This window comes from Rhamphochromis sp. 'chilingali', assembly GCF_963969265.1.
Source record: "Rhamphochromis sp. 'chilingali' genome assembly, chromosome: 9".
Classification (NCBI taxonomy): Eukaryota; Metazoa; Chordata; class Actinopteri; order Cichliformes; family Cichlidae; genus Rhamphochromis; species Rhamphochromis sp. 'chilingali'.
In genome coordinates this window covers 6,904,139-6,921,065 of record NC_137936.1, presented here as the reverse complement: position 1 = coordinate 6,921,065, position 16,927 = coordinate 6,904,139, and the positions used below count along the sequence as shown (strand labels likewise).

Sequence of the window (16,927 nt, the reverse complement as noted above, 5' to 3'; positions counted from 1 at the left end):
AACACCTTTGGCATGTATTAGAGTGGAGACTGCAAGCCAGGCCTTCTTGTCCAACATTACCGTCCTACCTCACAAATGTGCTTCTGAATAATGTTCAAATATTCCCATAAACACACTCGTAAACCTCGTGGAAAGCCTTCCCAGAAGGGTTGAAGCGGTTATAGCTGCAGAGGGTGGGTTGATATCGTATTAAACTCTACGGATTAGGAATAGGATGTCACCAAGTTCATATGCATGTGAAGGCAAATGAGCAAGGCTATGAAGACGTTTCTGCAAGAAACAGTAGACTAGAGTAGATGCAGTTTCTATATTCAAATTGATATTTTTTGTACCATAGAATATAACAAAGGCATCAAGGTTACATTTTATTTAGTTCATTCACCTAATGCACTTATTTTATCTCAGTGTAGGAGTCTTTGCCATTTATCATCAGCAAAGCTTCCCTGCTCTCGGTTTTATTGTGTGCATCTCCTCACATACATGGAGTGGACCAGAGGAGCTCGTCTGCAATAAAAGTTTCTCAGCAACTGTTAAATCATAAAGCGTGCGAGAAAGGAGAGGGAGAGGACGACGGTGACTCATCATCAAACGTTTTAGTCGTCATCTTTTGCAAACAAACGTAGCTTTGGTGCGGCACCTTCAAACAGCGCAATCAGCGCACTACTGCTGATGCCTGGTGTATTCACAGAACAACACACAATTTAAGTTTGTCAGTATCCAGTATCACATCAATTTACAATCCAAATATCAGATCAGTGTAAACCTAATGCTTCATGTATACAAGACACCTTTCCACATAACAGATACTAATATATGCAATCTGCTTAGCTAGATGATTTGAACGCCATCATGTTCTTTATGAAAATTATGGTGCAGGACATTTACAGGGTAAGCCATCTGAATTTGATCCATAGTTCGCAGAGTCTCCTCTTGAAGCTTGGATCTTATAGATTTCAATTCAAGGTTTATTCGAGCACAACATCCACCAGTCTTGAAAATTACTGAAAGAGTGAAGTATGACTCAGTGATGGTTTTACTTATAAAAAGAATACTTTTTAAAAATTTTCTTGCAGATAATTGGTATACACGCTTTCTACATTCTGGCAGCTCATACTCTAATTCTGCTTTATCATTTCCAATAAAGGTAAATGCATATAAACATTTTTGTCTCTTGTGTCACCCTACCAGCTTCAAAAACACATTTACCTCTCTTCACAGCCCAGCACCTTCTATAAGCTGGAGGAGAGTCGACAATGTGCCATTCCCTAGGAAAGTGGACATGAGAAAGGCCAGCGGCGTGCTGGAAATCCCATATTTCCAGCAGGAGGATGCCGGCACGTACGAGTGTGTGGCTGAAAACTCCAGGGGAATGAACACAGTGAAAGGAAAGCTCTCTTTCTACGGTAGGTGATCCAGTCGTGCATGAATATTTGACCACCGTGCACCACATCTGTCAGACCTGCTCAGACTGAAAGGCAGCAAAAGCAGACACAACTTTTTCTCGCAAAGCCGGCTGCGGCGATCAGCAGAGGCTCGGCGTGGCATGCGCGAGGAAAGAGGTTTGTTTTAACGGCACATCAAAATGATTAACCTTCCTGCCTTCTTGGGACCTTTTTGTGCCACTGCTATGTGTTAAATGGCTGCCATTTCCACTGTGTTCAGTGGAATATAACCAAACTTGCCACAGGATAGTTTTTACCTGTCAATGTTAATATTCCAGTGTGAATTCCTTAAATCAGCCTAAAATGGCTGAGCAGCAGAAATCCCCACACCCATCACCCTGGGGACCATTTTCTGCCCATTGACTTCCATTATAAACGCTATTTTTCAACCCCAAATTATCATCATATGATTTTATTTTTTCTTCTTTTCTTGGATGTCAATGAAGACTCAGGGCCTTGAAGTTTTAATTTTTAAATTGCAAAAAAAATGCAAAAAAAATAATGGCAGGTCAAAATGTATGTTGGTGCCAATCTTTGGTCCATCTAAAGGCCTACTTATAATGACAATCACATATTACTTCAACTGGTTTTTTGTGGAAATATTTAGTTTCGTTTTTTGGTTTTTGGGGCTTATAACACAGGGCGCTCATGTAATAACACTGGGATTTGAAGGGTTAAAACAACGAAAATATAATTAAAACTTTACATGAATATTTCAGGGAGAAGTAGTTTTACAAGGTTGGCTAATTTAAAGTGGAATAAAATATGGATATATGGTCTTTTTATGGCGTGGCTGAGAATGGTCCCTAGGGTGATGGGTGTGAGTTTTTTAAAGGATGGCAGGAGGGTTAAAGGCCATCAGCCATGATGCCTCTAATATTTTGATCCAGATTAAAGGGTGATGTAGATGAGGCTGAGCCCTTGGATACGACCTTGTTGGTGAGCCTCGTATTGGGTTTCCACCAGATGGCATCGTGATTCACGTCCAACTTGACGGGAGATCAAAGCTGTTAAATGTACTATACATAGACCAGTGGCACATATGTCAGGGCCTTAATCTGCACAGCAGCATCTGGGTTAGGAGATTTCAGTCATTGTTGCTGACAGTGTCACAGTTGATGCCACACCCACTGAGTTCAGATAGTAGAAGTAGAGATTACCAAAGACTATTTAATTCCAAAATTAAACACCCACTGTGAGAAACACTATCTGCAAGTAACACACGCATCTCAACATTTTAAAGGTTTTTTGCTGCTTTTTATTTTTGGCAAAATGATAAATGTGGAGATCTTGATTTATTATTTTGGCGCATATTTGTCACTCTTACATGTTTCAGATCACTGAGTAAAAGAACAGATGAGAAACAAAGACTGTTGTTTCAGTCTGGAAAGGTTTCCGAAGCCATTTTTAAGGCTTTGGAACTTCAGTGAACCACAGCGAGAGCCATTATCCACAAATCGAGAAAACCTTCAACAGGATTGGCCGACCAACCAAAATTACCCCAAGAGCTCATTGATTCATCCAGGAGGTGTCAAGGCGAAACCACCGCTGACCCAAAAGAACACAAAGTCTTGCCTCAGATTTGCCAAAAACATCTCAATGATCCTGAAAGGTTTTCGCAAATTACACCTGGTGTAAAACTACCACAGCGTTTCATAGAAAGAACATCATACCAAAAGTCAAATATGGTGGTGGTAGAGTCGTTGGTGCTTCAGGACCTGGAAGACTAGCTGTAATTAATGGAACCATGAATTCTGCTCTCTACCAGAGAATCAATTCATTTCCTGAAGCTCAAAAGCACTTGGGTTATTTAGCAGGACAATGACCTGAAACACACCAGCAAGTTGAATGCAAGTTGAACCTCTGAATGCCTTTAAAAAAAACTAGAGTGGCCTAGTCAAAGTCCAGACTTAAATCTAATTGAGATCTTTTGGGATTAACTTAAACAGTCAATTTCTGCTCAAAAACCTTTCTTCGGTGGCTGAATTAAAGCGGTTTTACAAAGAAGACGGGGCCAAAAGACTTATTGTGAGTCATCACAAAAGTTGCACAGTCAGTTATTGGATTTTGAGGGTAATTAATTTTTCACACAGGACCAGGTAGGTTTGGGCAGCTTTTTTCCCTTAATGAATGAAAACACCATTTAAAAACTTTTATATTTACTCCGGTTATTTTGACTGAAATTAAAGTTTGTTTGCTGATCGGAAACATGTAAGTGTGACAAATATCCCCCCCCCCCCCCCCCCCAAAAAAAAAAAGAAAAGAAAAACAGTATGGAAAGGGGAAAACTTTTACAGCACATAACCCCGAAGGATTTATATATTTGCAAAGAATATATATCCATCTTTCTGTATGCTTAATCATGCTTTTGTCCTTTTTCCCCTCAAACTTCTCTGAAGTTATCAAAGAGGGACTGAAACTTAGGGAGAGAGGAAAGAAAGAAAGAAAGAAAGAAAGAAAGAAAGAAAGAAAGAAAGAAAGAAAGAAAGAAAGAAAGAAAGAAAGAAAGAAAGAAAGAAAGAAAGAAAGAATTTAGAGTATTATTTGTGTAGCCACACTGTTAGATAAAAGAATTCTAGTAAAAGTCAATTTATGTTCCTACAGGAAGAATCTGTGTCCAGGTGCCTATGTGTACCTTTTGAGAGGTCAAAAAGGTAAATACATTTTCTGAAAGAGTAAAGGGTACATATTTGCACTGTTTCTCTTAGATTTTATGGTACAGTATCCAAAGACAGTCCGTGTTCTGCCAAATACAAAAAGAAATAAGGTTAAAAATAATTTTACTCTTAGGTTTTAAGGCTATACTGAATATTTAAGTCAGATGAAAAGCATGTAATCCATTCTGACAAGTTTCATTCTGTATCCATCATGTGTATCAGCTGCGTGGTGGTTTTTCTCCTTGTGCGCCGCATTATTCCTGCAGTCTGAAGACGTGTGTTAGAAGTGCATGAATAAGTAAATATAAAAGATCTAAATTTTAAATGAAGGGGAACCCTGTACCCAATTTCTGACTTTTTTTTAAAGTTCTGGTTTTATACCATTACATAAATTGTTACCAGAGGTTAAACATTGGTCTCTGCAATTCTATGAAAAATAAGTATCCCAGTGCTCCAATAGTTTGTAGCAGCATGACTTTGTCAGGCTCTCACACCGTTTAGAGGAATTTTGGTCCACTCTTCTTTACAAAATGACATCAGTTCATTGACCTTTGCAGGTATTTGTTTAAACATAGCTCTCTGAGAGCATTTTCACACCTTTTGTTGGTCTACTTTTCACACAGATGAAAATCCAAGTGAGCAAAAATGCGTCATTACAAGCCACGCGAGAATGTTCAGTCAGCTTACTGGGTAGATGTGTCCTGGGCTGGAGCAACAAAAGCAATTAGGAGAACATGGAGAATTTACATTCATTTCATGGCTAGTTGCTGGCCAAGAGAGACCTCTGGACAGCTATAGTAATTCAATTCAATTCAATTTTATTTATACAGCGCCAAATCACAACGACAGTCGCCTCAAGGCGCTTTATATTGTAAGGTAGACCCTATAATAATACATACAGAGAAAAACCCAACAATCACCCCCTATGAGCAAGCACTTTGGCGACAGTGGGAAGGAAAAAACTCCCTTTGAACAGGAAGAAACCTCTGACAGAACCAGGCTCAGGGAGGGGCGGGGCGGGGCCATCTGCTGTGACCGGTTGGCGTGAGATATAGTACATTGCCACATCCTAGCATGCGAAGCATACATGGCTATGGGAAGTTTTTTTAGCTCAAACTTGCAATGCACATCTGGTACTTTTTCATTCATTCTGCTTTTTGCTTCTGTCCTTGGGACCATTGCCCTGTTGCATGACCCAGTTTTAACCACACTTGTGTTGAACAGATAGTCTCACTTTTGACTATATCGAGTTTATGGTCAACTCAAAGACTGTAAGATGCCTGGGTGCTGCAGCTGCAAAACAAGCCCAAATCATCACCCCTCCACCACCATCCCTGCTATGCTATCTTTAGCAACATTGGCCAAGAAAAATAGATTTTCCCCTGGCAACGTTTCCAAACAAGCCATATGTCTTCTAATTGTACTGTCATGAACTTTAACATGCTAACTGAGGCCTGTAGCTCGAAAACGCTCGAGCGTTTTTTCCTGTTTCTCTGAACGTTGCATGGCCTGGCTTTGTGGTGAATTCCTATGAAAGCATTAGGGGTGTACTTAGTTTTTCGAATGACTTTATCTTCAAATTGTATGTGTAAATTATCTTGGTAACTGTTCGAAACAGCTGCTAATGCAGTTTTGAATAACCAGATCAAACTGTGCTGTTACATTCATGTTTGCAGCAACATTTGAACCAGGATATTTCATTTCCACCAAGGTCTTTGAGACTGTTTACTTGTGCTTTTCACATTCTGTGGCGTTTCCTCCCACCTCGACATCTCTCTGTTTTCTTCCTTCTTATTTTCTCCCCTTCCAGTCCTGCTGTGTCAGCCGTCACAAATAACTCATTTGAGGCATTAAACAATTTGCCGTTATTTATAACAGCCCTGGAAGCACTTAGCCTCGCTCACTCTAACGGGCCAGGAGCACGCTGTGATCCGCCAATGCTTGATTCGTCCCTCTGAGCCACCTTTCCTCTCTCAGTTGTGATGGCTTTTGTCAGTCTCTCCCTCTCTCTCACCCCTGCTGTCTGCAGCCAGGTGATAAAAATCAGTAATCTTATTTTGAACTCCCTTTGAATTAAGCCTTTGAGACATTCGTCAGCAGTGTAAGCCAATGGGGGGAATCGATAAGGGTATCTCTTGTACATCTAAGCAAGCTACAGTGAAAGGCGAGCATGGCTTTTGTGTTAGACAGGAAGGAATGAAGGTGTTACTTTATGGAGGCACATCAGTCACACTTTTAATACCACTCTTGATGTACTAAGAGACAGAAGCACTGCTTTGTTTTTCTCTCTAATACACAGAAAATGTGAAGGAGCTATGTTTGTAATACAACAGCATTTTTACAGGAGGTTTCCATCTCTTCTTTCCTGTCTTCATGTATTTTAATAAATAAACGATTTAGCTTGAGGCCAAAGCAGATTTGCAAAATCAGCTGCACCTTGTGATCATATTGTTTTTTCTCCTTATTAGTCATAATTCTGTACTGGATGAAGTTCCTAACAGCAAATCCAAGCCATAGACAAAAAGGTTTGTTAAATTTCCCCTGTGAAGAAAACGCTTTGAAAAGAAATGGGCTTTTGCTCACTTGCTGATGTCGATATTACTCAGATGGGAAGTAAATGCAGAACTGTGACAGGTTAGTTTCCCTGTTGTGTTCCCATTTGTGTTTTTGCTGGCTTACCGCTGCATTATCTCGTAGTGATTCCACCGATAAGGCAAATTCCCATCTTTCCTCTGCTTTAGCCTCTTGACGTCGCACCTGATTGTTTGTGTGCTTAGCCCCGGCGCAGGCTGGAACGGGCTGCTGGCTTTCATTTGGCAAGCGTTTTCTGAGGGTCGATGCGTGCGTAGCAGGTGAGGGATAGAGCGAAGGATGCTGACAGCGAGGGGGGGCAAAGAACAACGATGACAATGCGGCTCAGAAAAATGTGGTGGGTGGGGGCAGCCCAGTCAGACTCTGATGGAGAGCTTGTGTAGCATGAATGGATGTTAGGCTAAATAAGTGGTGATGGTAACGTTTATAGAAAGTCTAGTTTCACATCTTTCCCATTTGTTGCAGCAAATGTATACAGGCACATATGGTGCAGCTGACTGAATGCCTGCAAAGCCTGCACTCATGTACAGCATCAATATGAATTTAGTGATTTTGTGTTTACTGCATATAGAAAACACCTCAAGCAAAGAATAAAAAAAAATGGTCAATTTTGTTTTTATATAGTGATAACACTGATAGGAAACCAGGGGCAATGGGTTTAATCTCCAGGCCCTGAAAATCAGGCACAGTTCTGTGGTGGAAATCTCTCCATGGACTCAGGAACAAGTCTTTGTTTGCTCACAAGTTTTCACGTCCCCCCTGTGTGTGAGTGGGTTTGATTCCACTGTCCAGAGACAGGCTTGTTAAATAAACTGGTGATTCTAGATTGGCTGTAGGTGCACATGAGTGTGAATTATTGTCTGTGTGTCTGTGTGTGTTAGCTCTGCAGCACACCGGTGACCTGTGCGGGGTGTACCCCACCTCTCACCCAATCTCAGCTGGAACAGGTTGTAATGCATGCAGGAGCAACATAATGTAGTCGATGTCTTTTTCCAGGTCTCTGTCATTTCAGCAACAATTCCAAACTATGTTCTGCACACATTCCAGCAGCAGGAGCTAACCTGGCATGCCTTGACTTCAAACCTGCCACCCACTGAAAACGTTTGGAGCATTTTGAAGCGATGAAGATATCCGCCGAGGCCCAAACTGTTGAGCAGAAACATTCATATTTAGCAAGAATATGAAAACATTTTACTTTCAAAATTAAATCACTATGTCTCCTCTTTTCCCAAATGCTTACAGAGGCTGGTTGAAAGCATTTGGTGTTATAGCAGCGGGCATGTAAATGCAACATTAAAACGAAACAAAACAGGAAAAACAGTTAGATCCATCCATCCATCTTCTGTGAGTTGAGTCTTACGGGCTGGAGCCTATCCTAGCTTTAATATGACGAGAGGCAGGAAGAAGCTGGAGTACCTCGATGGAACATGCAAGCTCATACATACATCTGACACGAGCCCAGGACCTTTTTGCTGTGAGGTGACAGTGCAAACCGCTGCACCACCGTGCTGCTGTTGAAAATAATATTCCAATATAATATATGCTCATACTGCATGAATGCATACAACCCAATAGGGTAACATTTTATACAAGGAAAGCCCATTCCATTTAAGCTTTCAGAGTTTGGAAGGTAGATGATACAGTGTATGTCTGTGTTCTCAGTCATCCAGGCCATTGTAGTCTAAGGAGCTTGGAAAGAAAATCGTCTGGACTTCTTTAAGTTGCTTGAAGACGTTCTCTCAACCGAGAAGATTCTTCAGTTCTAGGGTCAAATGGTGGAGAGATCCCTTCCCAGACGCCTTAACGCCAACACACACCCTGGGCCTTTTGACCTCAGGCAATAACATGATAGGGTGGGGATAGGATTCACAGCGGGTTCACCCGAAACCTTGGCTGAGGTTACGTCTACGCTAATTCGTCTACAAATGCTCCGCATCCACACTGTCATTTTCAGTCGTTTTCGAAAAGAAACGACTGAAAACGCTTATGTTCTGCACAGCGAATGCATGAAACGTAAGACGATTCGACCTACGTCATTTCCGTCTTCTGTTTATTTAGTTTCCGGCTCTTTAAAATGTCGCAGCAAACTGTCGAGGAAAAGCACCGGGTTTTTTTAAATGGACTGACAATGAGATGGAGTTGTTGCTGTGAGTAACACAAGAGTACAACGTTGCAAAAGCGAGCAAGAATAAAGACTACAATGCCATCCGCCATCTTAGTTGAATTGGTCACATGACTGCATCATATAAGTAAAATGCGTCATCGTTTTCAAAAGACGTTTTTCATCGCCTTTGGAGAACATTTTCAAAAAAGCTCCGTGTTCCTTGACCAAAAACGCCGTCTCAGTGTGGACAGAAGGCCAAGACGGAGAGAAAAAGATGCGTTTTCAAACAAAAACATATTAGCGTGGACATGGCCTGATTGTGACCTACACCCATTTTCAAACCCTGGCTCGTGTGATTAGGTAGAGTAACAACAGGGGGTCCATGTCCTTCTTGCAGGACACTCCCATTGGGCTTAAATCTGGGACTCTCCACCATTTGACCTTAGACCTGAAGACGCTTCTCGGATGAGAGGTGAAATGTCTTCAAGCAACTTACAGAAGTCCAGACGCTTTTCTTTGCAAGCTCCTTAGACTATGATACAGTGCACAAAGGAACGTTGGAATCTGTTGAGTTAGCAGAGCTCAGCGGTAAATCTGCCCAGTTTCTTTGAAATGTGTTAGTGGCTTCAAAATAAGAGTGAACATATACATTCAGAAAGCAGTGTTTTTTTTGGAAATTTAATATTTGAATTGTTTTACTGCTTTACAATTAAATATAGAGTTTAAACAACGGACAGCTCAGAGTGTGTATGTTTGTGTGTTCCTTCACATAATTAGCCCTGTTGTCCAAGCTTAAATTTAAAGCAACTACACATTTTTTCTTTAAATCACTGACATGTGGCCTCACTGTTGTGATAATGTATCGCAAGACGAATCAAAACGTTAGCGAATCGATATTTTGCCCCGGACCTATTTGAGAATAACGTGTCTTCTCTGTGGCAGGATAAAAAACTGAAGATTCATCTTCCAGCAGCTTTTAGTTTAAAAGAAATTCATCACTTTTCCCCCCTCAGCTGCACTGACAACAACAACACTGGCTCCATACGAGTCAGATGTTAGTGATCTCAACCAACTTCGTGCATGATTTTAGCGGCACATGATCCACAAACACAAATCGCTCTTTCATACTGGCCGGATTTTGATGTCGTATCAGTGCAAGACTCCAGCATAGCTAAACAAAACTACACAAATACCCCCTCTGGTTGCCTCATCTACCTCGTTATCAGACTTTTTTGTCTCTCTCTTTCCCAACACACACACGGGCCCACGCGCGCACACTTTGACTACATGCTGAATGTGTAATGCACAGAGATAGTGGGATTTGCAGCCACTGAATTTCTCCGTGTTCTCCTGTGTATCACGCTTTACTTGAAGGCAAAATACTGTATAGCGAAGCCAATTAGAGCAGGATTTGTACTGTAAGTGAAAAGGTCAGTCCTTGACGGTGACATTAGGTGAGATCTGTGGAATGGAAAAGTGTGGTCAGCTATTCCTCTTGTCCTGCTACTGGCCTTGTGTGATATAGGATGATAGTGGCTGGACCTACATATCAAGAGGAACGCACAGAACATTACACACAGGGAGAGCTTTAAAGATCTAGTTTTATGTACCTCTTTTCCAGCTTAGTCATTAACCAGCCCTGAGTTACTTGCATGACACAGCAAGAATCAATTCTCCCTCCGTATAATTATACCATTATTTACCGAGACTGTATTGAATGGAGCGTTTTTATGGTGCCGGTGCCCACCCTAATGAATATGGATCTGGTTTTCATCCTTTTTGTTCAGATATAAGAACACTTGGAAAGTAAAAGAAAGCATAAAAGGAGTTCAGTGATCTTTTTACATTTTTTTTAGCTCCAGTCAAAGGCAGTAGATGTGTAATTCAGGGTTTGTTACTGCACTTCAATGAAGACAGATGTTATCATTCACTTGTTGGTTAATTAATGCAGACGTGTGGAGAGAGAGTGTGGACCCAAGTGCAGACACAGACGGTGAGAGACTTAAAGTGAAAGCGAGCCTTTATTACAGCGAGGCAAAGGAGAGAATGACAAAACTGGGAAAAACCTTAAAACAAATATAAGGAAATTAAAGACCGAATACGAAAACCTGAGACAAGGAACAATGAACCTGGAACATGGAGAAATGCAGCAGGTGATACACAGTTGATCCGGCGACAAACAGAGGAAGACAAAAGGCTTAAATACACAGAGGGTTAACGAGGGAATGAGACACAGGAGGAGACACACACAACTGGGAGAAATCACACGCAACGAGACCGGGAGAAGCAAAACTAGAAAAGCCTGACATAGCGCAGGGGACTGTCAAAGTAAAACAGGAAACACGAGACAGTGAAAAGCACAGACATGAAACCATAACTTGACTAGATGTGACACAAGGAACAAAGGGGAAGTACGGAGACAGAGATCAAGAGACTAGAAACTAAATAACAACGACATGAAAGACTATTAATAATTCAAAAACACAAAACGCCGGCTCACAGACCCAGGCCCATGACACTCACGTCACTACGCCTCAAATGTATGCACATATACAAATGTGTGTGTGTGTGTGTGTGTGTGTGTGTGTGTGTGTGTGTGTGTATACACACATATATAATGCACATACTCACTGGCCACTTCATTAGGTACAGCTGTTCAAGTACTCATTGATGAGTCGTTCACGTGGCAGCAGCTCACTGCATTATGGCATGTAGAGATGGAAGAAAGGAGATTTTTTTGAGTGAACATGGTGTGCTTGTTGGTGCCAGGCAGGTTGGTCTGACTATATCTGGTGGTCTACTGGGCAGAAGGTTTTCATAAGACCCTGTGCAGTTCTGTGAAAAGCCTGATTGAAACTTTGCGTTTGGACCTTAAGAGAGCCGTGCATATGTGAATGCCCACAAACCTCGATGAGCTGAAGCAACTTTGTAAAGACGAGCCAAAAGTGCAAATATGTGAGAGACTGATAAAGTAAAGGATTACTTCATGTTAGTGCTGATAAATGTGCTTCTGCACGCCGAATGACGGGGATGTTAGTTTTTCACAGGACTGCTTAGAGTCCTGTGAAATCTTTCTTATTCACAGGATCGTGTGAAATTCAAAATACAAGTGTTGCTACAAGTGGGAAGAAAATTTGTAACTAGAATTGAATAAAAGCACACAACAACCACACTACTAAACCACTCCTTTTACTGGATTTAACAGCTTATTAACAACCTTTGGTTTCTGACATAAATGCATGTTCTATTTGTTTTTATAATAAATGACTGAACTGATTCATTATTCAGTTTTAAAATGATAAGCACTGTCATTCACTGCACTTTGTGATTGATGTTCTGCAGTCTATTACACAGTTCCAGTATAAATAATGCAAATAACAACTGGGTTAAAGGGTCTGCAGTCTTCCTCGAAAGCTGCATTATGCCCCCAAACAGCAGAGAGAGAGTGCAACCTTTTCTTGCCTCCATATATTACAGTTCAATTTTCAGTCGTTAGAATATGACATCCTTCAAGACTTTACTTCTGCACATTAGAAAGATCATTTCTCATTCGTTCTTAGCATTTACAAATGTGTTAGAAAATTAGGGCAAATAACAAAGTGCAGCTGTCTGCACTTTGGACAAAGATTGGTCGTATGTGTCTGCGCGATCAAAACAGATAAACTTAAAGAGTTCTGCTCATTATGCTTGCATTATTTCATTGTGTAAATCCCTGCACTTGTAATAGTGCTTCTAATTGTGAAAATCTCCCACGCCCTTATGTGTGGGTCATGGATATAGAAGATGCAGAGGAGAAAAAAGGATGGATGGATGGTATGATGGTTGTCTACTGTAGTTCTTCCCCTGTTGCGTTGGAAGAAGGGTGTGACGTGTGAGGCTGATGAGTGTATTTGACTAAATGTCAGACTAATCAGAAGGTTGGTGGTTCAATCCCTGTCTTCTCGAGTCTGTATGCCAAAGCATCCTTGGACAAGATACTGAACGCTGAGTTGCCCCTGGTTCTTTGGAGCATGAATGTGTGTGAATGTTAGGTGCAATAGCATGCACTTAGATGCAGAAAAATAGGTGCTTGTGTGAATGAGACATGTTGTGTACAGTGCTTTGAGTACTTGAGTAGGAAAGTCCTATAGAAGACCAGTCCAGTGAAAGTGTAGTACTACACATGCATGTTTATTTCAGGTACTGTGTAAATTTCCTCATCAGCAGGCATTCACTGTCAATGACAAGGAAATGACAAGATAAGTGTAACACTTCAGGAATCCACAAAACATCCAAACATGTTGATGGCTTTGGATCACGCTGTCTGAAAGAAACGCTTTATTTCGGTAGCACCAACTTAAGCACTGATATGACATCTTTTGTGCGTTAACCATAGTGTTTTGCTGCATGTATGAGGTGTTTTGAGAACATCAGATTTGTGAATTGAAAAAAAAGTGTTCACTCTAATTGCCTCGTACTTCCGCTCTTTCCAGCTCCTCCTCATCTCATCGAGACGCCCCAAGATGTCCAGAAGCTCATCGACGACTCGCTGGCGTGGGAGTGCAAAGCCACCGGGAAGCCCAAGCCTTCATACAGGTGGATGAAGAACGGGGAAAACCTGGAGTCTACCGAGGTGAGAGCTCCCGGCGACCCGCGTGTTTTTAGAACTGAAGAAAAGGGCTAGACCTTCTTCGGCAGCTTCGCGACAGATGTTTCTCACACACTCCGCGCTGCCGAATGAAGGATTGGAGCAGCCATGTACTGTACTTTCAGAGCTTTATTGCGCTGCTTGTTCAAGCTTTACTGACTAATTACCTTGCATTATATTCTTCTTCATTACAACACAGTGCCTCCTGTTCAGTTTATGTTACTCACTTCTGCAAAACAACATTTATTTCAAAGGAATTAAACTGTGTCTGCTGTGCTGAGAGACGAAACTGTAAGCAGGCCAAGTACAGTGATGTAAGAGCCACCCTAATCTTCTGCTAAATCTCTCCACGCCGAGCGCGGTTATTAATCCTGTGCCACCAAAGAAGAAAAATACAAGATTCTCTATACAAACATTGTATATCCTACTTTCATTTTAGCTCGCCGCCCCCCTCCGGGTCCCCATTAATCTCATCACCGGACTGGTGATGAGAGATGAGTCTATTAGGACCAGCCTACTTCCACACCTAACTTTAACTGAACTCTGCTGTTGGCATTTGCAAAAATATGATCCCCTGTATTTGTTATTTATGTTGGATTATGATATCAGATCATTTAGTCAGGTTGTTTGGAAAATAACGATTGGACATTCAGGCATTATGTTAATTTGCTTCATTATGCAAGAAAGGCAACAAACACACCAGAGGATATCGATCAGTACTTGAATGTTATACATGTGGTTGAAATGAACTCTGTGTGTTGTTATTACTGGAGGCAGTACTCCACACAGCACAGGCTTTTTCATATAAAAAAACTGATTTGGCTTGCCATCAGGGGAGAGTAATCAACAACCTGTTTAGCCAATGGCAAACGCTTTTATCAGCACCTCTTATGAGGTAAGGCTCTTGTGTTTTCGGTGTGTGAGAGTAATCATGTTATTGTTTTTCTTATTTGGCAGTTTCTTAAAAACAGTAAACAACAAAGCATTTGATTGATCCCGTTTGACTCCCTGTGACCTTACTGCTTCTTTCTCTGTTTACTGGAGGTGCAATGACAAGTCCAACAAATGTAAATAAACCCATATTTTGTTCACAATGAGCGACTAAGGGTTGATAATATTATTGGGCATAGACAGAGTTTTTTGCTCAAGTAAAAATGAGCAGAGGTTCAGCAATCTGCAAAATTGTAAAACTGTTTGAATATCTTATTATTTACAGTACATAATATCATCAAAAGATTGTGAGAGTCTGGAGAACAAGGTACAAAGCAGAAACTCAATATTCAAGGCCCATAATCTTCTCCCGTGGCGTTGCATCAAAAACATGCACGATCCTGGCATGGAGATCACCGCACAGACTCCGAAACACTTCCAGAAACCGCTGTCTGTGACCACAGTTTACAGTGCCATCCTCGAATGCAGGTTAATCTGCTCCATCAAGCAAAAAAGACGCTACAAAATCAGGAATGTTGCAGTCTTCTCTTTCTCTAAACTTACTGAATCCAGGAATGAAGCTAGGAAACACGGTTTGAACACAAGAAAAGTGGAAAACTGTTCCGTGGTGGGACAAATCAAAGAGAACATTTCTGGAAACGTGGACGCCACATCCTCTGGACTAAAGAAGAGTTCAAAAGCATCTCTGATGGTATGGGTGCATCTGTGTTTTTGGAATTGGCAACTTGCACAACTGAAAAGGCAACATATGCTCAAATCCACATGATGTGTTTTTCAGCAGAGGCCTTGCATAATTCGGCAAGACGATGCTAAACTACATACTCCATCTATTCATAAAGCAAAGTAGAAGGATCTGTGTGCCGAAGTGGCCTGCCGTCCAGACCTTTCACTAACTGAAAACATGAAAAAACTAAAGAAACAAAGACGACACGAGGCTGCTAGACTCCTATAAAAGACAAGTGCAGGAAAACATTTCTGCCTCAAAAGTCCAGCAACTAGTCTCCTCAGTTGTTAGATGTGTGCGAACTGTTGCTACAGGAAGAGGGGAAGCTACACAGTGATAAACACGATGTCACTAATATGACCTTATTTTTTAATTAAAATGCTAAACATTTGATTTATATTTTATATTCTACTGTCAATAAAACAGATTTGTGAGATTTGCACATTTTACACAGTGTGCGTGCTTTTTAAGAATTTGGGTTATAGATTAAATTTCTAAAGATCGCTTCAAAAACGGAGGAAAACTACACGCACAGTTCATCACCCTCTGGATACGGGGCAGTAAGTGCATGATTAAAGGTTAGAGTGATGGCACTGATGTTTTTGCTGCACAATTCTTCTTAACATACACATAATTAATGGATACATTCCAAACGCATGGGTGAATGGATTAATCAGCAAAGGTGTTGCATTGTTTGAAATGCCACCATTAACCGCAGTGGCTTAATGAGTGGAAGAGGGAAAGGTCAGTGATGTAAGAAGCGGTGGGGAGAGGAGCCGCCGTTTGTTGTTATTTATTAACGATGAATCAATTGCGGCTCTTCTGACTGAGCAGTTCACTGAAAGTAACTTCTGATGAACTTTGAGCATAAAAAAAGAGCAACGTAAAAGTCATTTTTTGACTGTCGGTTCCTGGAGGGGTCAAATAGTCAATTATATGTGCGCTACATTTACTTGTTAAATGATGACATATGGACCGTCCACTAAGCTCACATGCTTTCAGTGTACTGCAGTGCTGTGCCCCTGTTTTAATACACATGAACAATCATTCAGCTGCCATTCTAGCCCTCTCCAGCTTTAGCATTAGCACGTTCTTGGATGAAGTAGGAACAGTTTCTGGAGTCTTCCTCATACCTTAGGTGGTTCTTTTCTCAACTCAGCACTTGACTTTTATTTTAAAAAGCAAACTTACCCTCTCCTAAAAACTAAAGACTAGCATAATCATAGTTTTGTAGGCAGCTGTGGAGTGGCAGATAATGATGTCATTAACCTTCCAAAAACAGACTAGTATTGGGGTTTTTTTACCTTCATTTATCATCAGAGTCATAGCAGGACTGTACTTCATGTGTTTTTGTTTAAAAATTAACTTTATCCAGAACATTCTATATTATTTCTTTGGATTTCAGCTGGTTTATAGTTAAATTGTTACTCTTCTCATGAATCCCTTTTCTCCATGAATGTTGGACACTGGACTTAATTATACCTCCTTGGACAACAGAGCACAGTACTGTGCAAAGGTTCTAGGCAGGTGAGAAAATATGCTGTAAACAAAGAATGCTTTCACAAATGGAAGTGTTAATAATTGATTTTCATCAATCAACAAAATGCTGTGAATGAACAAAAGACAAAAAATAAAAACAGTATTTGGTGTGACCACCCTTTGCCTTCTTCTTGGTACACTTGCACACAGTTTTTGAAGGACCTCGACTGGTAGGTTGTTCCAAACATCTTGAAGAACTAAGTAGGCTTCCTCACAGCCTTCTGTCTCTTCATGTAATCCCAGACGCACTCGATGATGTTGACATTAGGGCTCCGTGGGGGCCGTACCATC

General features: G+C 41.0%; 1 protein-coding gene across 2 annotated transcripts in view; it reads left to right on the top strand.

Moving 5' to 3' along the window:
• cntn4 (contactin 4) overlaps positions 1–16,927 on the top strand; it is a 215,764-nt gene that overhangs the window by 127,543 nt on the left and 71,294 nt on the right. For both annotated transcript variants that reach the window (XM_080891754.1, XM_080891753.1), the window contains exons 8-9: positions 1,219–1,403; positions 13,268–13,407. In XM_080891754.1, coding sequence (XP_080747880.1) covers positions 1,219–1,403; positions 13,268–13,407 — 325 coding nt within the window. The remainder of the gene's footprint in view (positions 1–1,218; positions 1,404–13,267; positions 13,408–16,927) is intronic.